The 26604-nt window shown below is 55.4% G+C and overlaps 1 protein-coding gene and 1 long non-coding RNA gene across 2 annotated transcripts in view; both read right to left on the bottom strand.

Annotated features, from left to right (window-relative positions):
* Nucleotides 1-7512, bottom strand: part of YY1 (YY1 transcription factor) — a 30263-nt gene extending 22751 nt beyond the window's left edge. The window contains exon 1 of the mRNA XM_045073652.1: nucleotides 6817-7512. Coding sequence (XP_044929587.1) covers nucleotides 6817-7483 — 667 coding nt within the window. The 5' untranslated portion in view covers nucleotides 7484-7512. The remainder of the gene's footprint in view (nucleotides 1-6816) is intronic.
* Nucleotides 1028-5615, bottom strand: LOC106006035. The gene is made up of 2 exons (XR_001179885.2): nucleotides 5509-5615; nucleotides 1028-1144 (listed from the first exon to the last, which is right to left on the bottom strand). It is a non-coding gene; the product is annotated as an uncharacterized LOC106006035 (long non-coding RNA).
* Nucleotides 7513-26604: the final 19092 nt, after the last annotated feature.

The following is a 26604-nucleotide window of genomic DNA, read 5'->3' as shown; positions in this document are numbered from 1 at the left end:
TAGAGGAAGCAGAAAGAAGCAGGTTAAAAGGAAAAAAAAAAAAGCAAGATAGCCTCAGACACTGCTACAAAGAGAATAAAACCGGAGTTTTATTAGGAGTGAGAGTGAGAGTAGAGGACCAGGGAAGGCCTCCCAGAGCGGAGATGTGAACACGGCAGCACAAGAATGGGACATCTGGGGTCACTGCACTGAAGGCAGAGGTGAGAGCAGAGGAACAAGCCCAGGATGGAAGAGGGCTCGCCAGGCCGGAGCATGAAGCGAGTGGAGGGAGGAAGGAGGAAAGAGGGCAGGACAGCAGGGGCCAGATCATGTGCTGCCCGTGATGCGGCGTCTGCGCTTCAACTGAACATGACGTGGCATGCGCAGGCTGTGTACGGAGGTGAAGACACAAAATGCGGTATTTACCCTTTTAAAAATCTACAGTTCAGTGACATTAACTATTATCCACACTGTTAGAGGGGTTTTCAAGCAGAGGAGTGAAGCCATCTGATGAAGTCTTAGAAAATTCAGGAAGGTAGAGAGAGTGTACGCCTAGATTCCCCAGACATGCAATCCAGAAGTCTGTATGTGGTCTTTGTTAAGGATCTATTAAAAACTGGGGCACCTGGGTGGCTGAGTCTGTTAACTGTAGGACTCCTAGTTTCCGCTCGGGTCATGATCTGGGGTCATGAGATCTTGCCCCACGTGGGGCTCTACACTCAGCACAGAGTCGGCTTCAGATTCTCTCTCCCCCTGCCTCCTGCCCCCCCCCCAACTCATGCTCTCTAAAATAAATAAATCTTAAGGAAAAAAAAAAAAGAATCTGTAACATCTATTTAATACAGGAATCATACGTATTAGCACAAACTGTGAGTGAGTTGCCAGCAAAGTAAGAAATTAAAAGCCAACTGTCAACTGGAGGAGCAGCAGCAGCTTCTCCTTCAGAGTTTCTGGGTGCTTAGGCGCTGGAAGACAGAAGGAAGAGAAGAGGACTGAGTGGAGAACTACAAAGAGAGAGAGACACTTCAGGGTGTTTTCACAGGTGCGGTCACCTGTGCAATACCGGAGATTCTGTTCAAGTCCGTGGCTCTCCCAGAAGAGAAAGGGTCCGGGCTCCAACAGAAGAGCAATGGCAGCCTCCTCCCCTTCTCCACGCTTCTTGTATCTAAGGGAGATCATTAATACAAGAAAGAAAAGTCCTTCACAACCACTTACACTGTCTTCATGTTAATCTTAGGAGCACTGTGTAACCTCAAAGGCATCGAGTGATTATCAAGAATTTTACTCAAGGGAAAAAAAAAAAAAAAAGAATTTTACTCAAGAGCTCCTAAAACTTCATTCAGCAGGTCCCGCTAAAATTTAAGAGTTCTGCTTTAAGAAAGTGAGTACACTGGTTCCTATGGTCATTCAGGAGTTTGGGAAGAAGTTCTTTTTCTAAAGGAAGTCATTTTACAAGGACACCGAGGTCAGAAGTTAAGATACTCCGAGGCAAGATACTTTGGTCAGTGCTGTGTCAAGTGGAAATCTGATGCTGTTACTAACGTGATTACCAGAAACCACTGGGCCTGTTGTTATTGACAATTAATCACAAATTAAACAGAATGGGACCCATTAAAACGCGGCACTTGGGAATGGGAACGGTCCTCTCATGGACTGTAATGAAGTCCTCCCCACAAAGGAAGGTACAAATGCATATGGTATGGTCAGTTAACTTCCAAAACCTCCACACGCCTTCCCGGTATTCTGCTAACAGTAACGACATGAATGCTACTGTCAACCTCGAAGCAGCGTTTCAGATGCCAGATTTTACAAATACAAGGTCTGAATGTTTACCCAACAATACTACAGAATACAACCCACTGTAAATACTCAGATTGAAAAATTATAACAAGTTTTTGCTTTCATATACTCCTATGGGAAGAAGAGCAGAGTTCACAAAATGGTGCCCTGAGAAGAGCGGAACAGGAGTTAACGAAGGAATGAAAATCCTAAGAAATGATCCTTCTAGTCATTGTTTTTGCTAATAACCTGTTACAGGACCCTAAACTTCTCAGCCTTAAGCCCACCTCACTAAACAGACTGCCAACAACAAAAAACCAGGAAGCTTTTGGTGAATAAACACCCAGGAGTCTAGCACACATTTTTAAGTTTATCATTTTACTTATTCTCTTCCAAAGTCTAAAATGCTAGCCAGTAGGTAAGGGTCAGGAGCCCTGACCTTTTCCTGATAGGGATTTTCCTTTGCCAGGAGGGGGAGTCCGCCGCTGCCAGTGAGAGGGAAGACTGGCAGGTGAAGCACCTGGAGTCCGGCAGCGCGGAGTCTACATCAGCGAGCCAGCTTCCAAAGCTGCTGGGTCAGGAATCAGGATCTCTGACTTAGACTGCCCTATGTAGGTCACAGGCTTGACAAGATCACTTGGCGGGGCGGAAGGGGGGGTTGTTCTGCAGCTTCGCTCCGTGGGAGTTTATGTGCATGGCATCTCTAGCTAAGGATAGACAGGTAAAGGAGGAACAGGTGGAAAACCCGCACAGGAGTGGCCAATGATCCGGACTAGTAACTTTTAGCAAATTTGGGTTTTCTGAATATAAAGAACTGACAAACAGTTAAATACTTTTCAACTTTCTTTCGCTTTACTGATTTTAATATCGATGGTCTTTTCTGGTCTTAGATGTTTTGCTCAATCCAGCATGAAGCACTTCGGTATTTGGTCTAACAAAAGATAAGTAAAATACCAACAGCCTTGAGTGAAGGTCACGATTTCCAAATACCTGCAACCTTGGGGCGCCTGAGTGGCTCAGTGGGTTAAGCCTCTGCCTTCGGCTCAGGTCATGATCTCAAGGTCCTGGGATCGAGCCTCGGGCTCTCTGCTCAGTGGGGAGCCTGCTCCCCACCCCCACCTGCCTCTCTGCCTACTTGTGATCTCTGTCAAATAAATAAATACATAAATACATGAAGCCTCAGATTTTACAGTCTTCTTAGGTTTCTCTCCATACTAAATGTTTTACGGGCACCTGGGAGGCTGAGTCAGTTAAGCATCTGACTCTTGATGTCTGCTCAGGTCATATCTCTGGGTTTGGAGATGGAGCCCAAGATCAAGCCCTTCGTGCTCAGCGGGGAGTCTCTCTTTCTCTCCCTGCCCCCTCCCACAGGTGGGGGTACTCTCCCTCTCTAAAAAAAATAAACTAAGTAAAAAATTTAAAAGCCCTAAATGTTTTAAATACTCAGCTTTTATCATGAGAGTCCCTATCTGTCCATGATTAAGCGGTTTAGTTTATAGTTAGGTCTTTAGAACAGTATCAGTCCTATATGATGACAATCTAGGGAAAAACATGCAGGAGACTGTGCCCTACGTCAGGCAACATGGAAATGTTCATTCATCATGTGCCAGGAAAAGACCCCAAAATAAACAAGGGCCTTAAAACAGTGGATTAAGCATGTTTAAGACACAGCTGAGGTGTGATGAAACACCAAAACATGCTCAGCCTCACTGAGCCCTCATCTTCTACGCAGAAACAAGCAGGCCCTGCTCTAGTACCTACACTACGGAACCTTACTCAGCCTTAAAAAGGAATGAAGTACACTCGACAATGTGGCTGAACCTTGCACACCGGCTAAGCCACAGACACAAGCCCACAGATGGTTATGACTCCATTTAAATGTCCCGAATGGGCAAAGCCAGAGAAACACAAAGTAGATTAGTGGCTGCCAGGGGCTGGAGGGTGAGGGGAAATGGGGAGTTCCTGCTCACGGATATGGGGTTTCTTTCTGAGATGTTGAAAATACTGTGGAATTAGCTGGCGGTGACAGCCACACAACCTGGTGAATACAGCACAAGCCACGGAACTGCGCCCACGTGAATTACATCAGTTAAAAAGAGGAAAGAAAAAAGCAGATCCACTAGATTCCTTTCCCGTTATTCCAGTAAAGAGATGCCAGTCACACAGACCGCTGTGACTCTGTGGGCAATTAGAGCAACACAGCACACAAGCAAAAGAAACCCGTAAAATCCAAAGATTTGGTTTCCACGAACGCGCTGGCTCCCACTAAGTTTTTTTAGCCTAGAAACTAACAATAACTAGAGTCCTGAGAATACCCTGTGTACAATTTTTTAAATAAGGACTTCAGGGAACTAAGCTTGGACTTGGGCAAAATGGTCACCTCACAGCTCTTTCCCATCCAAAGGACTGTGCCATGAAACCACAGCGGCGTTCAAACCTTCTATCTAGCCTGGGATCGGATGAAACGGAGTCCGTGAAAGCACTGAGTATACTGGCTACCACAGCCAACACACACACACCGAGAAATTCAGCTTAACAATTAAACTGCTTTGGGGCGCCTGGGTGGCTCAGTTGGTTAAGCAACTGCCTTTGGCTCAGGTCACGGTCCCAGAGTCCTGGGGTCGAGTCCCGCACGGGGCTCCCAGCTCCATGGGGAGTCTGCTTCTCCCTCTGACCTTCTTCCCTCTCATGCTCTCTCTCACTGTCTCTCTCTCAAATAAATAAATAAAATCTTAAAAAAAAAAAAAAACAATTAAACTGCTTTGATTTCTTCACCTATTATCAATTACCTCCTCATTTCAGTTCCTAAGATTCCACTATATTCAGAACTTGAACTTGGGGCATGCATAGTTAATCACCAACTATTAGGCTTCTCTTTAGTAAATAATCCCAAGCCACAAGGACAAGGAAGAGGACTAGTTCACCACAAAACACGTCTGAGGAATCAGGCCTTACTATGTTATTGCCATCAAATATTTATAACTACCTTTAGACACGGAGTACTCTGTAATGCGCCAAGCAACTAACTCTGCAAAGAAATGAGCATTAAAATAACCCCAAACTGTGCAACTCTGTAAGAAACCACTTGCACAGGGGAAATAATGACTTTGAAATGCTGACTTAATTGTAAATTAACTCCCATTAGTCAGGCCCCTCAGACCTTCCCCCTCGCCTGGCTGACTCCATACCCATCACCTCATCCAGTGAACCCTCCATTACCAGGTTTTCTGGGTATGAAGTAGGCAAGCAATTTGAGAAGATCGAATACAGAAAATTTAAAACACCCTAGTTTTCTAAATTTCTATAAAACCAACACGTCCTCACCATGAGAAAAAACAAATTTAGTTTATAGTTAAGGTATCTTTCTAGCAAGATCTCATTTCAGGGGCGCCTGGGTGGCTCAGTGGGTTAAGCCTCTGCCTTCAGCTCCGGTCATGATCTCGGGGTCCTGGGATCGAGTCCCACGACCGGATCTCTGCTTGGCAGGGAGCCTGCTCCTCCCCCCTCTCAGTCTGCCTACTTGTGATCTGTCAAATAAACCAATAAAATCTTTTTTAAAAAATCTAATTTCAGATGGGACCCTGGATTCAGCAAAACTCCGCAACAACGGATTGGCCCGACTCTTACTCTGCGTATTAATGGAGAGAGAAGACTTTGGGTTCCAACACCACGGGTGCGCACGCTACCAACTCCCCGGAAGGTGTTCTGGTAACCACGGAATAAGCGGGCAGGTTGCGTCTAAACACGCACCTTCACTGCACGCAAAGTGCCCCGACGTCCACGAGCACTCGGAAACGCAGAGCAGCAGCCTCTGCCCTGCCGGAGTCCCGGAGCCGTGCAACTCCGGTAGCTCCCCGAGGGCTCCGCTGCAGCGGCGCCGGCCCAGCCTTCCCCTCGCAGTCAGCCACCCATTCATACTCAGGGGTCATCGCAGTGTGAGGCTCCATCCCGACCACCGCCACAGCCCTACGGGGGGGGCGGGGGGGTCCCCACAACGGGGAACTAGTGTAAGCGCCGGCAGGATCCCTCGCACGTCCGTCCACGGCCCCGGAGGCTGAACCAGCGGACATGGGCGTCATAACCGGACGCGGGCTCGCAGCGTCTACGGCCACAAGCGAGGAAGAGCAGACTTCGACACGCAGGCAAGGCCCTCTGCCCTCTTCTCTCCGGCCTTCCAGAATCTCTCCTCCCCGGGAAAGGAAGCGGGCCGCCTGCCACGCACCGGAAAGCGCGGACACTTCAAGCCCGCGCGGCATTAATCCGGGGACAAACGTCCGCAGCCGGGCAGCTCACCGACCCGTCTCCACGGACACGCACCTAAGGTCACTCCCCCAAACGGAGAGGGTTCGCAACAACCTACAAAACCTCGCGGACCCGCTCCGCACCGTGCCGCGGGCGGGGAGGGGCCCGAGCGGGGACCTCGCCGGCGGCGCGGAGCCCGCACACGCCAGCCCTACGTGCCGCCCAAGTCCCGCCCCAGCCGGCGAGCGCGGGGAGCGCGGCCGCTGGCAGGGTCCGGCCTGCGCGCCGGGCGTGGGAGCGGAAGGCGCGTCTCGGGAGCAGCTGAGTCCGGGGAAGGGGGCGGAGCGGGGCCCGGGCGCCCCCCCCCCACTCCGAGGACGGCGGGGGGCGGGGAGCTGGGGCCGGGGGGAGGCGGCGGCGGGCTGCCCGGCCCGGCGTGAGGTCCGCGCAGCCCCGCGGCCCGCGCGCCCCGGGCCTCGCGTGGAGCCGGCCGGGCGGGGGCGGCGGACAACGGGCCGGCGGCCGTCCGTTGGCCCGAGCGCGCCCCGCCCCGCCCCGCCGCGCCGCCCGGCCCCGCCCCGCGCCGCCGCCCCGCCCGGGGAAACTACGCCATTGCGGCCTAGCGGGCGGCGCCGCGCCTCCCGCCGCCATCTTCGGCCCGCCGGCCCGCCGCCCGCCGCCCCCGCCGCGGCCCGCCATCTTTTGGGGCCGCCATACTTGCCCTGCGAAGAAGATGGCGGCGCCCATCACACACATAAAACATGGCTTCCCTTCAAAACAAAAACATCCCGGGGGCCGGCGCGCGCCGGCGCTCACCTGAGGACCACATGGTGACCGAGAACTCGCCCTCCAGGGTCTTGATCTGCACCTGCTTCTGCTCCCACTTCTTGTTGCCCGCGTCCGCGCCGCCCGCCGCCCCGGCCCCGCCGCCGAGGTAGCCCTTCTTGCCGCTCTTCTTGCCGCCGCCCTTCTTGACGCGGCCGCCGCCCGACGACGACGAGCCGCCGCCGCCGCTCTTGCCGGCCGCCGCCACGGTGACCAGCGTCTGCTCGATGTAGTCGTCGTCGCCGCCGGCCGGCGCGGGCACCGGGATGAGGATCTGGTCCTCGAAGCCGTCCTCGGCGCGCAGCCCGTCCGAGTCGTCGCCGCCCACCACCTCCTCGCGCGTCTGCACCAGGATCACCTCCTGGTGGTGGTGCACCTGGGTCGGGTCGTCGGTGACGAGCGGCTGCAGCGCGATCATGGGCGGGTGGTGGTGGTGGTGGTGGTGGTGGTGGCCCGCGTGCCCGTGGCCGCCCCCGCCGCCGTGGTCGCCGCCGCCGCCGTCCTCGTCGTCGTCGTCGTCCTCCTCCTCCTCGCCCACCACCGTGGTCTCGATGGTCTCCACCGGGATGGTCTCCACCTCGATCTCGTGCAGCTCCACGATCTCGGCCGGCATCTCCGAGCCGTCCGTGGCGATGTAGAGGGTGTCGCCCGAGGCCATGGCTGAGGGCTCCGCCGCCACGGCCGCGGCGGCCTCGGCTCCGGGGCTACGGGCGGGCGGGCGAGGAGGCGGCCGGCCGTGGGGAAGGAAGGCAGAGGGAGGAAGGCGGCGGGCGGGCGGGCGGGGGGAGAGGGGGCGGGCGGCGGGGGGAAGGGGCGGGCGCGGCGGCGGCGGCGGCGGGCTTCCCCGCCTCCTCGCCTCGGTGCGCCCCGCGCTCGCTCGGCCGCTGCTTGCCCCGGCGCCCCGCCTCGCCGCGCCTCGGCCGCCCGCTCTGGCCGCGCCTCCTCCCGCCCTCCGGGCCGGCGCTCCGCTTCCCCCTTCCTCCTGCGCCTCCGCCTCCTTCCACACAAATACCAACTCCTCACCCCGAGCCCAGATCTCGCCGCCGCCGCCGCCGCCACACTCCGCTCAGACTCGGCCTCGCGAGACTTCCGCGCTGGCCTCGGCCCGCCCCGCCTCGCTCCCACTCGCCCGCTGGCCCTCTCGCTCCTCCCCCTCTGCCAATCGATCTGCCCGTTCGCCACCGCAGCCCCGCCCACTCACCCGGGCTCCTCCCGGATTGGGGTCGACGGGGCGGCCCCCGCGCGCGCCGGCCGGCCGCAGCGTGTGACGTCAGCGCGCCGCCGCCGCCGCCGCCGCCGCCAGTCGCGCGGCTCCCTCCCTCCCTCCGCGGTGCCACAGCAGCGAAATCCGCCGCCCCGGGCCCGGGCCGCACTCGGGAGCGGGGCGTCGCCGCTGCAGCCGCCGCCTCGGGAGCCGGTGAGCGGTGCGCGGCCCCCGGCGCCGCGGGGAGGGGGTCTGCAGGGGCGGGCGGGCGGGCCGCGCGCGGGGTCCCGGCCGGCGAGCGGCCCGGGGGCGGCGCGGGGGAGCGGGCGGCGCGCTCGCGGCGGCCCCGGCGCCCAATAAAGTCTGCTTTGACGAGAAACGCCTGTGCCTCCTCTTTCGCGCCGGGCGGCGTTTGCTCGTGGCGCCGGGCTCCGGGCGGGCGAGGGCGGCGGTGAGTGCGGAGGGCCCGGCGGACAAAGGCGGGCCGGCCGCCGAGGAGCGTGGCCGCGGGCCCGCATCGAGCGCCCGTCCCCGCGCCGCGGCGGGCCGGGGGCCGAGCGCAGGTGGGCCGCGCGGGGCGGCCGGGCGGAAGCGGCGCGCGGAGCCCCGGGCCCACCGTTGGGAGGATGTCCGTTATCCTTTAGTGACCCGCGGAAACCCGAGGCCGGGCGGTTGGGAGCCCGCGGCCCCCGTCGTCGCGCGGTCGGCTCCCGGGCGTCTGGAAGCTCCTTCTTCGCGCTCCAGCCAATCGGTGTCTGCCTTGACCGCCGCCTTCACCTGTTTCTCACTTTCTGGACACTCCTGGTGCCCACCGGGCTCCGCGTCCGTCTCGTCCTCGGCCGCCCCGCGCGGCGCCGCCGCGTTCCCGTCGCGCGGCGCCGCCGCAGAGCCTGGGCGTTTGCGGGCGCGGGCGAACGGGGGAGGCCCGCGCCGTCCGACTGGCCGCGGGGCCGCCGACGGGGCTCTGCGCGCCCTCCGCCTTCTGGTTCACCCGGCAGTTGGTTTAAAGCAGTAAAAATAAAGACTCCCTGGGTTTTGAGAACATCTCGGGACGCTGAGATTCTGGGAAGGCGCTCTCTCCGCCGCACTCCTGCGGCCGGGTCAGCGCCGTGCGGAGGCCCGGAGCTGCCGGACCGGGTCCTGCGGTGAAGCCACCGTGATTCTGCGCTGTGCTCGCTCAGCTTCGGGCGCACGTGCTGCGGCAGGCAGGGGTCCTCGATGACGGTAGAGACAAGGCGAGGTGTTCTGGCTAAAGAATGACTCGATCAATTTGGTTCTTATTTCTCAATGCCGTTTAAAGACTTGAGAATTTTAGTGTAAGGAGTGAAAATGAGGTTTTTTTTTTTAATCTGAGTTTCAAAACCTGAGTAATTCCCTTTGGAGTGCTGCACCCACACAGTTTGGCAAAGTCAGATCTGTTGAAATAAGTCATTTCTGGCTTCATAGCTTATAAATTGTGCATAAATATTTCACAAGTGAAAACCAATTGTGGGAGAATTTTTTATGTGGCTTAATTTCATTTTCCCCACTCTCCCGTAATTGACGGGAAAATGTCTTTGTCAGTACTTGATACATCCACATGGATGCAAGACAGATGGTGGGGGAGGCCCCGCTTCTAAGCAAGTAGACCTGTAGATGTTCACAGGCAAGTGGAGAAAGCTGGAAAGGGTCTAAAACTTGGGAAGGCTATCCGGTGTGACACAGTGTTAAGATGTCCCAAAGTGCTGTCCAGGCGCCTGCTCCATGAATAGCTTTTAAAGATTTATTATAGAGAGAAGGAGCAAGTCTGGGGTGGGGAGGGGCAGAGGGAGAGAGAGACTCAAGCGGGCTCCATTCTCTATCCCCCGACCCTGAGATCACAACTTGAGCCAAAACTGAGACTGAAGCACCCCTCCACGAATAGCTTTTAAAACTTCCCCCAGGGGCTCCTGGCTGGCTCAGTGGGTTAAAGCCTCTGCCTTTGGCTCAGGTTATGATCCCAGGGTTCTGGGATTGAGCCCCGAATCAGGCTCTCCACTCAGTGGAGAATCTGCTCCCCCCCCCCCCACTGCCTGCTTCTCTGCCTGCCTGTGATCTCTGTCAAATAAATAAATTAAATCTTTTTAAAAAGAACAAAAACTTGCTCCGGAGCAGGGGTGCTTGAGTGGCTCAGTCAGTTATGTGTCTCACTCTTGATCTCAGGCTCAAGTGGTGATCTCAGGGTCGTGAGATTGAGCTCCAAGTCGGGCCCTTCACTGGGCTCACCTGCTTGAGATTCTTTCTCTCCATCTCCCCTACCTCCACCTCCCCTACTCACACTCCCCCTCTCTCTAAAACAAGAGCTGTAGCAGCAAAACTTGCCACAGAGCAGGTGACCTGTTAGCACAGACCTAGAGTTTTCTGTGGTGGAAGGTATTCTTGCCTTCAGCTCTTTAGCTGTGAAGGATCGAATGACTAGATTTGCAAAGACGGTGTGCTACGTTTGCCCTAGCCTGCTTACGCTTGCTCCTAAAGGTGAAAAATCAATTAAAAAGACAGGTTAAGGGGCCCCGGGTGGCTCAGTGGGTTAAACCTCTGCCTTCAGCTCAGGTCATGATCTCAGGGTCCTGGGATCGACCCCCACATCAGGCTCTCCACTCGGCAGGGATCCTGCTTACCTCTCTCTCTGCCTGCCTACTAGTGATCTTTCTGTCAAATAAATAAAACCTTAAAAAAAAAAAAAAAGCTGACACTTCAGAGCCATGGGACTCGTAGGGATAATTTTCCTGCTTTTACTCTCCGGTTTGGGTGGGATGAATTGAGCCCATGAGTGTTCCCTCTGAATGTCTACAGTCCCTTTTTGTTTTGGCCACAAGCATTTAGACAAACAGCATAATTTAATTAAGCTGGCATTTCTTACACCAGCGTTTGAATGCTTTTACCCTTCCAGCTATGAGGGCGAAGGCCATGGCTGTGTCTGTCTACAGCTGAGTGCCTTGTACGTGGAATGATGGTTTGCTTTTTTGGTTCATCAAAAAATGAAGTTGAGGGCGCCTGGGTGGCTCAGTGGGTTAAGCCGCTGCCTTCGACTCGGGTCATGGTCTCAGGGTCCTGGGATCGAGTCCCGCATCGGGCTCTCTGCTCAGCAGGGAGCCTGCTTCCCTCTCTCTCTGCCTGCCTCTCTTGTCTACTTGTGATCTCTGTCTGTCAAATAAACAAATAAAAATCTTTAAAAAAAAAAAAAAATTGAAAGCACCATGCTTGACCGTTTCAAATGTCTCAGAGGCTCTGACTTTGCACAAGGCTTCCAGGCTACTACAGAGATGAATGTCAGCAACTGCGGGGGGAAAATTAGAATATTGGGAGAATCCTAAAAGTTGTGCTGTTTTCTCGGAGCTGGGGAAGTCCGAGCTCAGTAATGGCTGGGAGATGTGGTGGCAGATACCCTGCCTGGAATGTGCCCTTTGGCCACCTGATCTGGACAAGCAGGACAAGATGCAGACTGTTAGCCATAATCCTTGAAGTCTTCTGCCTCTCTCGTTTCCTAGTCGTTTCTTTCCCGAAACCTCCATTAAAAGTTCAAAGTCAGGGGATGCCTGGATGGCTCAGTGATTAAGCATCTGCCTTCAGCTCAGGTTATGATTCTGGGGTTCTGGGATTGAGTCGCATATGGGACTCCTGGCTCCACGGGAGGCTTGCTTCCCCCTCTCCCATTCCTCCTGCTTATGTTCCCTCTTTCGCTGTGGAATAAATAAATCTTAAAAAAAAAAAAAAAAGCTCAAATTCAGTTTTAAGAGTGTGTGGTTTAGGGACACTCATGGAGAGGACGAAGGTCAGAAGTGAGCAGAAGAATAAAGGATGTGAATTAAAAGACGCTGGTATTTCTCCCCTTTTCAGACCGTGTCTTATTGTGGATTATAAGGAGGCTGTTCAGTCTCATCCCACTTTGTGTGTATCCCTCACAGGTTGGGACTGATTCAGGTAACGAGCTCATGACGCCAAGTAGTTTCCCTTACCAGGAAGGAGTGTAGCTTCTTTGTGAAATCGCTCTGGGTTGTTCTAACGTGTAGTCCTTACAAGGTTCCCTTCAGCAGGCAGTTAGTGCTTTCCGCCTGAGGCGCAGGATGAAGAATGTTAGAGCTATGGGCTTTTTTTTTTTTTTTTTTTTTTTTTTTCATTTTGTCCCCAGGGAAAGCAGCTGGGTCACAAGGTCACATTGCCAGGTCAAGTAGAGCTAGGATCTGCATTTTGGGGTGGGGTGGGGGGAGGTTGAATGTTACTCCAATTTAGGTCCACACTGAGTTACCAGTAAAATATTTGGGAAAATCAGGTTGAAATTTCCTGTTTGTGCATCTAAATTAGTGATGCCTAGTGTGTGTCAGTACAGGTCAAACGAAGCACTACAGGTGTGTGCCGGTCTCAGTCATCTAACCTGAGTTCTTGATGGTGGGGTCTGTGAAATCTGGGCTGTGTGGCCAGATTTCCCTGGGGGGCTCAGTGGGTTAAGCCTCTGCCTTCAGTTCAGGTCGTGGTCTCAGGGTCGTGGGATCAAGTCCCACATTGGCTTCTTTGCTCAGCGGGGAGCCTGCTTGCCTGCTTCCCCCTTCTCTCTCTGCCTACTTGTGATTTCTCTCTGTGTCAAATAAATAAATAAAATCTTTTTAAAAAGAAAAAAAAAAAAGGACACTCCCCACGAGATACCCTAAGGACCTGTCTCTTAAGCTGACATTTATGTGTCCTTTTATGTCCTTTACGTTTTTGGTAAAGATTCCTTATTTATTTGAGAGAGAGAGAGAGCATGAGAGGGGAGAGGGTCAGAGGGAGAAGCAGACTCCCGGTGGAGCTGGGAGCCGGATGCGGGACTCCAGGATCATGACCTGAGCTGAAGGCAGTTGCTCAACCAATGGAGACACCCGGGCGCCCTGTCCTTTACTTTTGTAAGATCTTCATCAAATTCTCTTTCTGAGGCCAGTGAATGGATCGGTTACTACCCGTAACTCTAAGGAGAGCTGAAGTCTTTAGTAAAAAACTAACTAGCTGTCCTCCGCTTTGCGGGTCCAGCGGCCCCTGGGGGAGACGCTAAGTCGACTCCTTTGACTTGCCTACCCTTCCCACCTGCGCAGCCAGGCACGTGCCGCGCGGGCCCCTGAGCCGGGTGAGGAGGCATTTCTCTTCCAGTCCTAGGCAGCTTTCACAGCCACACGCTGTTTCACGGCCGAGGCACCACGTTTGGGTGCTTGGGACGGGTTAGTGTGATGGAGTGGGACAGCTCGCAAGGGAGAGGGGGTTACCTTGACCGTGCTGCGAGGGGGGGGGTACCAGCCTCCGTGGTGGGTTTTCTCTCTAAAAAGGAGTGACCTGGGGAGTTCGGGGAGTCCAGCTGGTCGTTCCCCTTGCCAGTGCCCCGCGGACACAGCGCCTGAGTGGAATGACAGACTTGTCTTCTTGGAGCCTGTGGCCTGGAGAGGATAGGTGGTGAACGATGGATCGCAGATACTTGCCATGATTCTGGTTGTGTGAAGTCCTAGATGAAGGGGAGGGGGCGCCTGGGTGGCTCAGTGGGTTAAAGCCTCTGTCTTCTGCTCAGCGGGGAGCCTGTTTCCTCCTCTCTCTCTGCCTACCTGTGATCTCTGCCTAATAAATAAATAAAATCTTTAAAAAAAAGAAGGGGAGAGGTCGGGGATGCTGTCCGATAAAGGCCTTCTTGAGTTAGGGGCAGGCTGACAGGGACTCACAGGTGGAAGGAATCAGAAAGCGCCTGACCCAGCACGTGGCTGCCCACCAGTCTATGTCGTTTATGTTAATTTCTGTGTGAAAAAGGAGCAGATGAAATAAATCAGGTGATAAATTTGTAAATACTGGGGCAAACCCATAACACTCATGTGTAGCCCTGGAAATTCAAATTAACAGATTCATCCACAGTAAGTGCTGCTGGGGTTGGCTGCGGTTTTCTCCCTCACACGTGGTTCCTCACATCATGTCCTTTGTTTTGCTGGGGGTTTTTTATGAGTCCCCCATTCAGAATTCACACTTGAACTTGGGAATTCATAGCAGAAATCATTCTGGAATTCCAGGCCTCGCAAGATAGACCGAGAGCAAAGCCGGTGGGTGGGACAGGCGGACGAGTCACCGGAGCTTGGCTCTGGGTCCCCGTGGTGCCGTTTCTTACCCGTTAACATCAGCAAAGGCTCATAACCGCTAAACCCTCCATCTCCTGAGCTGTAAAACAGGCCTAACTGTGCCCGTCTGCGGGCGTTAACCGTGCTGACATGCCCCGCTCGGTGTGAAGATGCTGTACTCTTCAGAACCAGTCGTGCTTTCTTCTCCTCTTCCCTGGGCGCGCCAGCTCCGGCTACTCACCAGAGCTTGGGGCCTGCGTTTTGCTTTCGGGCCCTGTTTGCTGCACCAGTGATGTTTGTAGACCGGACCCAGCGATCCCTTGGTTTCTGAAAGTAGAGGAAAAAATCACATACTAGCCAGACATTTTTTTTTTTAAGAGATTTGCCATATTGGCTGTAAGTAATTAATCTCTGTGAGCTAGGTGGGTTACTGTCCATTAAAAGTAGAATAAACAGCTTGCTTTTGTGTTTCCCGAGCGAATCAGAACTCGGTTTCTCCACATCAGAGCTCCCTTTGGAAAGGTCTGTACTGCAGTCCGGCCGCCAGTGGCTCACTGCTCACTTTTCTTGTGTTACAGGGGCTTTGCCCGGTGTAGGGGGTAAACCCAAGGAGACTTGGCCCGGGTGTTGTGATGGAGCTTCAGCAGCTGCCACGGAAGCAGCAGCCTGAGGTGGGGCCCGGGAAGAGGGGGGCGGTGGTCTCCTCTGTGTGCCAGCGAGCCACGGTCTCGTGCAGTGACCGCCTGACTTCCTTGGCACGCCTTGGTGCGTGGCTCTTTCCTTCCTCGGTCACGTGCAGTTTCGAACTTGGAATTTAAAGGACGAGGGTGGGCAGGAAGGACTATCCTGTCTGCACCCTGCCATCCTCTTACTACCCGAGCAGTGGGTTGGGAGTGCCCTTGCGCTATTCGGCACAAATGGCATTGACCTCGCGGCACGAACGCAATCGTGGGTGGCCTGGTTCTTTTCCTAGTTGATGTGTTGACCAAATCCTTCCAGAGGCAGCGCTCACCCTGACATGCGGTGAGGCCAGAGCCGCTCCAGACCCACTCTCTACCATCTCCTCGTCTGCTCCCGCATTTACGGACCCCCTGGTGCCTAATTTACACTCTTCCTCTTGAACCTGAACCTCAACCTGAGCCACGTCAGCCCTGAGCTGACTTGAGTCACCAGCTTTCGGGTCTGTATTTCGGCCTCTGTGATTCCATTTCCTCATTTCTCCCCTTCAGCTGCCGTCTCCAGTCCTTGTCACTCCGAAGAGCAGCCCCACGCCTGGAATCTGAAACCCCAACGCGCTGCCTTCTCCACCCGCCCCCTTGTCTCTGCTTCAGCCTCAGACCTGCAGTTTTCTGATCCGTCCTCTCCTTCGCGGACTGGAAATCCGTGGTTAATCCCCAGCATCCTCAGGATCCTGTCCTGCTCCTGTCTGATAAAACGTCACCCTTGCATCGACCCACTTTCGTCCCTGTACCTCTGGAATCCTGGGGCCTGCTGGAGGAAACGCCACGCACGTAGGGAGGCTCTTGCTGTAGCTTACGGTCTCCGGGCCCAGTTCTGTTTAACGTCACTTGGCAATTCTTCTTGCTTCGCCTGACCCCACCTCCCTCCATCATTTTGTTCAGCAATTTCTCTAAATTACTTTCCTCAAAGTCCTTAAGAAATATGCTTGTGTGGGGCGCCTGGGTGGCTCAGTGGGTTAAAGCCTCTGCCTTTGGCTCAGGTCATGATCTCAGCGTCCTGGGATTGAGCCCCAATCGGGCTCTCTGCTCAGCAGGGAGCCTGCTTCATCCTCTCTCTCTGCCTGCCTCTCTGCCTACTTGTGTTCTCTGTCTGTCAAATAAATAAATCTTAAAAAAAAAAAAAAAATGTGCTTGTGTCCACCCCCACCCCCCCACCCGTAGCCTCCTACTTGAAAATTGGGGGAATCATGATTTGTTTGTCCAGATGCCAGCTGTCCCTTTGTAGCCATCTCCCCTACAGACTGACCAGCCAGGTCCCTCCGTTCTGCAACCTGCGTGCTGCTGGCCGAGCCCTTGTCCCCCACCTGTGCTCCGCTCCCTGCCCCCGCTCCTCCGGGCCCCTCTGCCAGCGCTTACCTGCACTCCCCGACTCGTCTCGTTGGTCTCTCCTGCCCTTTGAAAGGTCTCCCTCTCGCCATCGCCTCTCTTTCAGTTCCCAGCTAGGCGTCCTGAGCCCATCTGTCTTTCCAGCCTTGACTTGGTCTGAGCGGCCCCAGGCCCCCGACTCCCGGCAGTCTGCCGGCCGTCCCAACGCCGACCAGACTGATGAAGGCTCCTCACCTTGTCTTTGCACCGGACACCAGCGGCTGCTGTGTCCCCGGACTTCCCACCGCGGCTGTCCTCCCCACTCTGCTCGGTTGCCAGCTTCTGCTCATGGCTTCTCTTCCTCCTACCCCGCTCCTTGTTCCGCGTGCGGACCCCGCGCCGACCCCCGCGCGCCGACCCCCGCGCGCCGACCCCGCGCGCCGACCCCCGCGCGCCGACCCCGCGCCGACCCCGCGCGCCGACCCCCGCGCCGACTGTTCACAGCTTCCGCGTCTATCCTGGATGCACCCCAGCGCGCCGTCGCACACCGCACTGTTCCAGACAGCCCTGCTCGGTGTCCCACGGCCCCTCGGACATCCAGCCTGCCTACCCTGTCTGTCCGTCTGCGCCAGCCCTGCGCCCCAGTGATTTCCCCTCACCCCCCATGTGAAGCCACCAGATCCTAACGAGTTGACTTGGGCATTTTTCAAAACCAACTTTTCTCCGTTCCCACTCCTGCTGTCCTCAAGTAGGACAGGACTCGCCCCGCCACCAGTCCCCCTTCTAACCTGCAGACGGGACCACATTGCTCCCCTGCTCAGCTTCTCAGGGGCTCCGGGAGCCTCGGGACTAGCAAGACATTCCTGACCCTGCTGCCTCTTTTCCTAGCCTTCACGTCACTTGCAGGCATGTGCACCACGCTAGCTCATACACCTTTCCAGACTGTTCCAGAACGTCCTTCCCTACCTCCTCCAACTTTTACTCGTCTTCCACAGCTGCTCAGGTGACCTCTCTGGAAAGCTTTCTTTGGAAGGGTATTTCCAGTTACCATTGTTCCCATATTATAATGAAAGTGGCTGTTACCAGCTCTGCTTTCCCACAAAACTGGACGTTCTTTGAGGACAGGGACGGTGTGTGGCTTGCATCTTGTTCCTGGAGGGAATCAGGGCCAGCCCAGTGCCGGACACAGGGCGGGCCTATCCGAGCAGAAGTACTCGGTGATGCTGCTACCTTGTCCTCCTCCCTCCTCCTGCCGGTGGGATGAAGTCCAGACCCTTCGCTGGGTTTGAAGGTAGCATGGCATAGCAAAAAAATAACAGAAGACAGGCCTGGATTTGAATATTTGTTTCCCCATTTATTAGCTGAGTGATCTTAAAGGAGTTTCTTAATCTCTGTGGTCAGTTTCTTTATCTGTAAAATAGGAATATTGATCTTCCGTTGGAATCATGCCCGGAGCACCTGCTTTTGAGGTGCTAAAGAGTTGCCCCCTCGGTTCTGGTTTCCCTGCCCCCTCTTGCGCCCTCCCCCAACACGGAGCCTCACAAAGTTCTCCTTGCTGGTTTCCCCCCTTTACTGGTTCTCCCTCCATGAAGGAATGCTTTCCTTGGTCCACCAGTGTCCCTGCCCAGTTCAGATTCTGCCTCAAGACATGCCCGGATCCTCAGTTAGAAATAACTCCCATCGCAGATGGTATTTCCAGCTGCTCCACAGGGCGAGAGGTCTTCATTACCTGTAGACGGTTCGGGGATGAAAGCTTTGGGAGGGCAGGGGTGTTTCTTCAGCTTCGCAGCTCTCTGTGCTTCCAAGCACTCAGGGCCTGGAACATCCTAAGTGTTAAGTGAAGAACTATTCACTTTGGTGGGTGATAGGAGGTCGGAAGAACGCTTCTTCGCTGGGTTAACCTGTTGTCTGCACCTTTAAGGAATCAAACCCTCTGAGAACTCCGAATTCGAGCTTACTCCCTCGTAAGATTTTTTGTGTAATGTGAATGTCCACATTGGCAAGCAAATAAATACCTAGAAATTAGACAGAACTCTAGAAAATTCATTTCAAATACAGTGAATGATCACCGCTCACTCACCGCTCACTTGAAATTAGTTTACAGTATGAAAAAAGGAAAGATTCTCATTTGTCCCAAGCTACAAGAAAGTGATGTGTGATTTCTAATTATTTCTCAAAAGCATATTCCAAAAGGAAATTCTTCAAGTAGACCGTGCTTTGGGAAGATAATCATATTTTGACCTGCTCAGCAGAAGCTGACCCAATCTCTCATCCAGCTTTTTTTTAAAGTTTTTATTTATTTAAGTAAACTCTACTCCCTACGTGGGGTTCAAACTCATGACCCCGAGATCAAGAGTTGTAGGCTCCACCAGCTGAGCCAGCCCAGTGCCCCTTGGCCAGCCCTTTTGAAGAGAATGGTGTTACAAGTCAGGTCCTGTCATAAGCACCACAACAAAGAGAGAGTCCACATAAAAAGACCATTTCCGGTGAGAATAAATGCCATATTGATTGATGTATTAATCCAGCAGTCAGCAGGTCGACCATGCTGTCGGTGTCCCCGGCAGCTCGAAGTATTTCATAGACCTGCTCACACATCCCTCTCCCAGCTGTAAGTAGTGATTTCCCTCGGCCACCGCTCACTCCTTTTTGGCTCCCCAAACCACTGAATTCTAGATGCAAAGCCCACTCATTGAGAGAACAGAAGCCGTCCACTCCAGACTGCAAGCGAGGCAGGTGGCTGTGGCCAGGAGTGAGCTCACGGTGTCCGAGTTCATCTGGCCTGCCCTCTGCCACTGTTCCGGGTTGCAGTGCCAGCTCTCTGGGGCCGTCATGTAAACTGGGGTGCCACAGCAGAAAGGTCTAGAAATGACCTGGAGGAACGGCTGACTGCAGTACTGTGTGTCACACGCATGTGTGTTGGGGGGGCCTGTGGCGTCACTTTGTTGCGGGCTGATGATGGCTCTTCTCACCCACTGTCCCTCCCTACACAGCCCCAATTTTTTCATGTCAGGAAGCATGGAGAAATATGATCCCCCTAGGAAGGGGCTGAGAGAGAAATTTTGCTTGGCTGAACATCCAAGGCCATCTTATTTCCTGCAGCCAGTGACGGTTCTGAGAAGGAGTCGGAGGGACTGTGACCCAGTTCTGGCCAATGAAATACTAAGGAGAGTGTATAATATTGGAATGGCTTTGCTGCCCTAATGAAAAAATAAAGCCTCAGGAGAAGACAGCGCCCCTTTCTCCTTCCTGCCGAAAAACAAGCATGATGGCTGGGACTGTGGCAGCCATTTTAGGACCGTGAGGAAAAAACTAAGGGAATTCGGTTTGTCAGTCCACCACCATGGACCTAGAAACCCACCAGTACCACCAGGCTCAGGTGAGCTATTGCACGGACCTGTTCTTGACGCACTGGAGCAGGTCAGACTGTTAGTAGTTCCCTCTGGGAACAGGGTGGGGAGTGGAATAGAGGGGACGGTGCACCAGAGGAGAGTCTCTCTTCTGCATGGCTGCAGTGTTTTGGCAATCTGGTGGTCCATCCATGTGGAATATTATAAGCCATTGATTTTTACGTGTGTTGGGGTTTAATTTTGTAAATGGTTTTGATAATGTCAAGAATTGCTGATATAGGGGCGCCTGGGTGGCTCAGTGGGTTGAGCCGCTGCCTTCGGCTCAGGTCATGATCTCAGGGTCCTGGGATCGAGTCCCGCATCGGGCTCTCTGCTCAGCAGAGAGCCTGCTTCCCTCTCTCTCTCTGCCTGCCTCTCCATCTACTTGTGATTTCTCTCTGTCAAATAAATAAATAAAATCTTTAAAAAAAAAAAAAAAAAAAAAAAAAAAGAATTGCTGATATAGGGGCGCCTAGGTGGCTCAGTGGGTTAAAGCCTCTGCCTTCGGCTCAGGACATGATCTCAGGGTCCTGGGATCGAGCCCCACATCAGGCTCTCTGCTCAGCAGGGAGCCTGCTTCCTCCTCTCTGCCTGCCTCTCTGCCTACTTGTGCACTGTCAAATAAATGAATAAAATCTTTTTTTTTTAAAGATTTTATGTATTTATTTGTCAGAGGTCCCTAGTAGGCATAGAAGCAGGCAGAGAGAGAGAGGAGGAAGCAGGCCTCCCGCCGAGCAGGGAGCCCGATGCAGGACTTGATCCCAGGACCCTGAGACCATGACCTGAGCCAAAAGCAGAGGCTTAACCCACTGAGCCACCCAGGGGTCCCTTCAATCAACCTTTTTAATAAACTGATTTATCAGTTGTTTTAGTCCTCCAGGTCCCCGCCTGTGGGAGCAGGTATCAGAATCCCTGCCTGAGGCGAGGTAGTCACATGTTGTGTGCCCCCCCATGTCTCGGGGACACCCAGGGACTGCTTCCACGTTGTGGCTGTTGTGAAGAGTGCGGCGGTGCACACGGGTGTGCAAATCAGCACGTGTTTCGTAATAAGAATGTAGCCGGGGCTCGGTCCTAGGGCATGCAACTCTTCATCACAGGTTCGTGAGTTCAAGCCCCACATATGGCCCGGCGGCTAATGAGAAGAGAGAGAGAAAAGTAGCAAATGAAAATCTTGGGGAAGCCAAGTTCTCTATATATTGAATTTGCGCCTTTCCCCCATCGTTTCTCGTTTTCTATCAGATCTTTCGGATACTCAGCCCCCAGGAACATTGCCCTGCCAGAAGGGAGACTGGGTACCTGGGTGCTCTCTCCCCACTCGAAAGCCAGACGGCCACACAGGGTTAGCCGCACACAGGGTTAGCCGCGTCCAGGCGCTCCCCCTGCTTCCTACGTGGGTCCTTCCTGCCCTCGCTGGGCCCACTGGTGACCAGCCCGACGCCGTTCCCAGAGAGGCTGGCCGCCAGCCCCGCACACTCCTTCATACTTCCAAGCCGTGGCGGGCTGGCCGTCTGTTTCCGCAGGAGACGGTGTGGAAGACAGAGCAACCACAGGCCAGTTCACCGATGACCAGGGGCTCCCTGGGGTCCCACCCCCTGGGGGTACCTGGGGTTCAGGGGAGACTCTTCAGGTGGAGAGGTGCCACTGGAGTCGCTAGCTTGGTGGGGGCACAACACTCGGGGCATAAAAACCCCGGGGGTGTCTGGGTGGCTCAGTCGGTTAAGTTTCGGACTCGACCACGGCTCAGGACATGATCTCGGGGTCCTGAGACGGAGCCCCGCATTGTGCTCCACGCTCAGCAGGAAGTCGGCTTGCGATTCTCTCCTTCGGTCCCCTCCAACATGCGTACTCGCTCACTCTCACTCTCGCGCTCGAATACGTAAATAAAATAAAATAAAATAAACAGAAAACAGCCCTTGAACTGATTGAGTCCAGCCTCTTGAGATACCCAGGCCGGGTGCCCAGGCGTGAGGCTGCACTGAAAACGCCTTTTCTGCCCTCCTCTCCGGCCACCTGGCGCCCCCCCCCCAGCCCGAGCCAGCCGTGTGCACTGACCTGCCAGCCGTGTGCACTGACCTGCCCTCAAAAACCTCTGGTGGGCGCTGCTCCTCTGCCAGCCGGCCCTCGGCGGCCCCGGCGCGCCTTCTCCCGCCCACCCTGCCTTCCTTGCCCTCGGCGAGGACCTCCTCCAGGCTCTGCCTCTGTGCACTGAAAACAGGCCTCCCTTTGGGACCGGAGCAAGCTGGGGAGCGAGGGCCCCGGGGCTGGAGGAAAGCTGGTGGCCCACCCCTGGGTCGCTGGGTGAAGGGCTTCAAGGCCGGAGCTGGGAGCCGCTTCCAGAAGCACGGTGTTGTTACCTTTCACAGGTCCAGTGAACTGAGCAGGGTTCTTACTTCCAGGAGGAACAGCCTCACCCCCGCCCCCGCCCGTCCCTGCCTGGGTGGCTGTTGGCCTGCTCATCCCGTTCCCTGCGCCCGGCCCTCCTCTGTGTCCCTCTCCCCCTCTGCTGTTGGCCCTTCCTGTCCCCGTGTGTCTGCCTCCCCTGCACAGCTTCCCCCAGACCCTCGCTCCCTGATGCAGAGGCCGTGTGTGCGTCCCACACCTGTCGCGTGCCAGCCATGGCTTCCTGGGTTATTAATAGAGCCGGTAGATGACTTATGGTTTGGAGCTTTTTATTCCCCTAGAAAAATTCCACTGGGTTATTTTTTTCAGCCAACGGGCTTTCATTGATTTTTCTCCCCATGGATCAATGATCTTGAGCAGAAAAGCTCACCACCACCCTGAGAAATGCAGGCCTAAGAGAGAGTCCCAGAGCTTCTGAGGTCTGTGTGTGCAAAGCTGAGCCCCAGGCCTCTTGCTCACCCTCACCGCCCACCCACAGCGCTCACGGGGAGCGGGCAGCGGCCCCTCGTGCCTCCCCCCACCCCCCCACCCCCGCCGCCCGCGCCAGCCAGGGCAGGCGGGGTCAGGTCTCCCACCCACCCACAGCGCTCACGGGGTCTCCAGGCCATGGCTGCCCACTTCCCTTCCCCGTGCCACCTCTGGGAGGGCAGAGTCCAGGAAGGTCAAGTCCCGCTCTCCAGCTCCCTGGTAACTGGGGCTGTGGGTGACAGTCGGGTTCCTTCCATCGGATGCCCAATTTGGGAGGCCGATGGTAAGGGTAAGCGTCGGAGCGTGCTGGCCTGCGCAGGGCACGCGTGAAGGGCTGAACTGAAGGCAAGAAGCGGCTCTGCACCCTCCCCACCCTCCCGTCACTGAGGGCCCCTGCTTTCTGGGAAGGCGGAGGCCCCTCTTGGCACCAGGCTTCCTGGGACGTGTCTTCTGGGCTGCGTGGTGCCCTCGAGTCAAGGCCTCTGCCTTCTGGGCCCCGAGCCACGCTGCAGCAGCGGCCACATGGCTCTCCGACCCCTGCCCGCCTCCACCTTGCTGCGCACGCATGGCCCTGGGGGGGGACCTCCTGCTCCCCCACCTTCTGACCTGAGCCCTTTCTGGCAGGTGGGCCATTCCTGGGTCTCCGGCGCGTGTCTCCAGCCCAGCCCATGGTCCCGTAAGCTAATTTCCAGTGCTGGCCATTGTCCGTCGGAAATACCACCACGGCAGAGAGCCCGCCAAGGACTCAATGTCTGTGCCCACCCCACCCCCGCCCCAGAGTCCTCTGTTGCAGCCTGGTCACCAACATGATGGTGTGAGGAGGCCTCTGAGAGGAGATTTGGTCATGCAGGTGGGACCCTCCCGAGTGGGGTCAGCGTCCTTAGGTGTGAGACCCCAGAGAGCGCCTCTGCTCCTTCAGTCCCGCAAGGGAGAGGCCCCGAGGCCGTCTGCCCGTGGCTGCTTCCAGAATGGTAAGATGGGGTGTCTGTCGCTGGGAAGCCTCCCCACCTCTGGGACTTTGATACAGCCGCCCCGAAAGGAGCACCCTCCCCTCCCGTGTTCAGGCGTGGGTGCCGGTTCCCCCCCACCGTCTGATCGGGAGCCACATGAGTGCGGGGATTGCTGATCGGGGGGTCCCCACAAAGGGCTCGCTCCGGGCCTGCTGAGGAAAAGCCAGAGTCTGTCTGCCCCCCCCCACCTGCAGCACCCCTGGCTGCAGCCTTCCTCCTTCGGGAACCAGACTGAGGGCACAGCCCCTCCAGGAGCCTCTGCCTTCCCAGTTCCCACTGCGGTCGGCCCTTGGTGTCCGGGAGGGGGCAGAGCATACTTCTCCCTCTAAATTCTGCCCAGAGTCCTTGCACATGCTGGGGGTTGCTTGAAGCTGGCCAGGCCCCAGCCTCAGGCCAAGTCGTGGATTGGGTTTTGCAAGGTTCTGATGCCCCAAACAACCCAAACCCGGGCTGGAATCAAACAACTCGGTAGGAAGACCAGGGTCATGGTGTGTGACTCTTGTCCTAAGAGCAGCTTTCTAGACTGACCCTAGGGACAGAACTCGGCATTACGTGAGGCTGGAACCTACATCAGCTCAAACGTTGTAAGCAAGTAATGCTATGACTGCAGTGAAGCCGCCGTCTCAGGATCCAGGTGAGGCGCGGAAGCCCCCGGGCCGGCAGGGGAGATAAGTGGGACAGATGGGTGGAGACTTCCTGGGGCCACTACCAGGCAGTGCCTCCCTGTGGGCATCTGTCCTGTGTCGGGCTTCAGGATGACCTCACGGTTTGTAGTAAAGACTGTGCAAGTGGGGCGCCTGGGTGCTCAGTGGGTTAATCCTCTGCCTTCGGCTCAGGTCATGGTCTCAGGGTCCTGGGATCGAGTCCCAATCGGGCTCTCTGCTCAGCGGGGAGCCTGCTTCCTCCTCTCTCTCTGCCTGCCTCTCTGCCTACTTGTGACCTCTGTCTGTCAAATAAATAAATAAAATCTTCTAAAAAGAAAGAAAGGACAGAAGAAAGACGTACAAGTTATAGGACGTGGGTGGCTCAGTCGGCTAAGCGTCTGCCTTCAGCTCGGTCATGATCCCCAGGTCCCAGGATCGAGCCCTGCCTCAGGATCCTGCTTGGCAGGGAGCCTCCTTCTCCCTCTCCTTCTCCCCCTGCTTGTGCTCTTTATCTCTCTCTTTCTGTCAAATAAATAAATAAAATCTTAAAAAAAAAAAAAAAAGACTGCAAGTTAAGTGGGACAAAGCATAGGAGAGAGAGAGCTGAGCGGCCTGTGCTGTTGGTGTGAGAGCTCACGTGGCTGGGGTCCCGGCCTCTGGAGCTGGATCTGCCCTATCTTCTGGATGTGGAGGGAGATGGTGCAGGGGACCCCGTGGGAGCAGCCGCACACCCTGCCTCGGGGGGCGCTCCCCCCAGAGCTTCGCGTGGAAGCACAGAGCAAAGCAGCGGGGTGGGCGGCCCTGGCCCATAGTCGACCTGAATTCTAGCTATCTCTGCTGCTAACTCCCTGTGTCCTTGGAGCGGTCCCCTCTGGGCTGAAGTACTATGCTACAGTATCTGTGAAAAGTATCCCCACAACATGGCCCATTTCTGCTGGTTTCCACGTGGACTTTCCTCTCTAACTTGCAATAGCGTCCAGGGCTCAGGACCAGAGGACCCAGGACCAGGGGAGACTGCAGACGATGGAGCAGCCCTCAGCAGGACTAGGCACGGGCTCCATCTAACCCGCGTCTGTGGGTGGGGTCCTCTGGCTATGGAGGCCGTCCTCGAGGAAGAGAGCTTTCACCTGGGAGCGGGGTCACTAACCCGCCCAGGAGCTCATGAATGCCTGGGGATGGGCCACCTGTCTCTTGCCCCATGCCCAGCTAGGGCACAGGAAATGCCGGAAATGGTTATGGATCCAAACAGTTGTGAGTCGCAGTGGGTGGGCACACAGTTGCATTGAAGCAGGGTCCAGCCCAGACCTAACAGGTGTGCGAGCAGGTGCCGTGCTATGGACAGGACCTGTTCTGGCGAGCCCTGGCAGCTGGCCCAGGGGGCTCTGCTGGGTAGTGACAGCTGGACCTCGCTGGAGCCCATGTGGGACAGAGCTGGCAGGTGGGGTGCTCGGCAAGCTGACGCGGCTAGCAGAACCGCACCGGGGTCAAGAAGCAGGCAGCTGGGGTGAAGCATGGAGAGCAGAACGGTGCGGGTTCCAAACTGTGGGACATCATCTCCAGTGCACTTGGGCAGCCGGTCAGAGCCCTGCCAGCTGCGTCAGTCTTAAGACCGTCGTCCCCCAGAGGCACGGGGCAAGGGAAAGGGATTCAGCCTTCCTTCTTCCTCTAGAGGCTTCCAGGGGCTGTTGGCTGGGTGCCAGGTGCCTTTCAGTCATCCCGAGGGTCAGGGTACCATTCCCACCATTTCTTTAGTTCTTTTTTAAAGATATTCATTCATTCATTCATTTGACGCAGAGAGAGAGAGAGACAGCCGGAGAGAGGCAGAGGGAGAAGCGGGTTTCCTGTCGAGGAGGGAGCCCAGTGTGGGGCTTGATCCCAGAACCCTGGGGACATGACCTGAGCAGAAGGCAGATGCTTAACCGACTGAGCCACCCAGGTGCCCCTCATCCCCACCATTTCATGTAGGAGAAAACTACAAACCCAGGGAAGAGGGGCACCTGGGTGGTGGCCTTCTGCTCGGGCCATGATCCGAGGGTCCTGCAATCAAGCCCCGAGGCTCCAGATCCAGTGCGGAGTCTGCTTCGGATTCTCCCTCTCCCTCCGCTCCTAACTCCCCACCCCCATTCGTGTGGGTGTGCACTCTAAATAAATAAGTAAAAATTTTTTAAATGATGCCTATTGTTTGATGCCATTGTAAATGGCTGTTCTTCATTTTCTAACTGTAGCTAGAGTTTTCTAGACGTAGGGGGCTCTTTCTGCATGGTAATTTTTATTCCCAGCAACCTTGCTAAGCTCTTGTGTTCTAGTAACTTATCTGTTAATCCTTTGACTTTTGTATAGTCTCTAAATAATGCCAGTTTTGTTTCTTCCTTGGAATCTTTTACCTTTTTTTCCCTATGCCTTAGTGCCCTGACCGGGACCTCCAGTACCATTCGACCCGCACTGAAAGTGGTGACAATGGGCCTCTTTGTCGTGTGTCCCTGCTCACAGCATGGCCTGTGATGTGATGGGGGTTTGTAACTGCCCCTTATCAGGGCGAGGAGGT

The sequence above is a fragment of the Mustela putorius genome, unplaced genomic scaffold, assembly GCF_011764305.1.
Source record: "Mustela putorius furo isolate JIRA1106 unplaced genomic scaffold, ASM1176430v1.1 tig00000129_pilon_pilon_pilon, whole genome shotgun sequence".
NCBI classification, from domain to species: Eukaryota; Metazoa; Chordata; class Mammalia; order Carnivora; family Mustelidae; genus Mustela; species Mustela putorius.
This window is presented reverse-complemented; position numbering and strand designations above follow the sequence as displayed.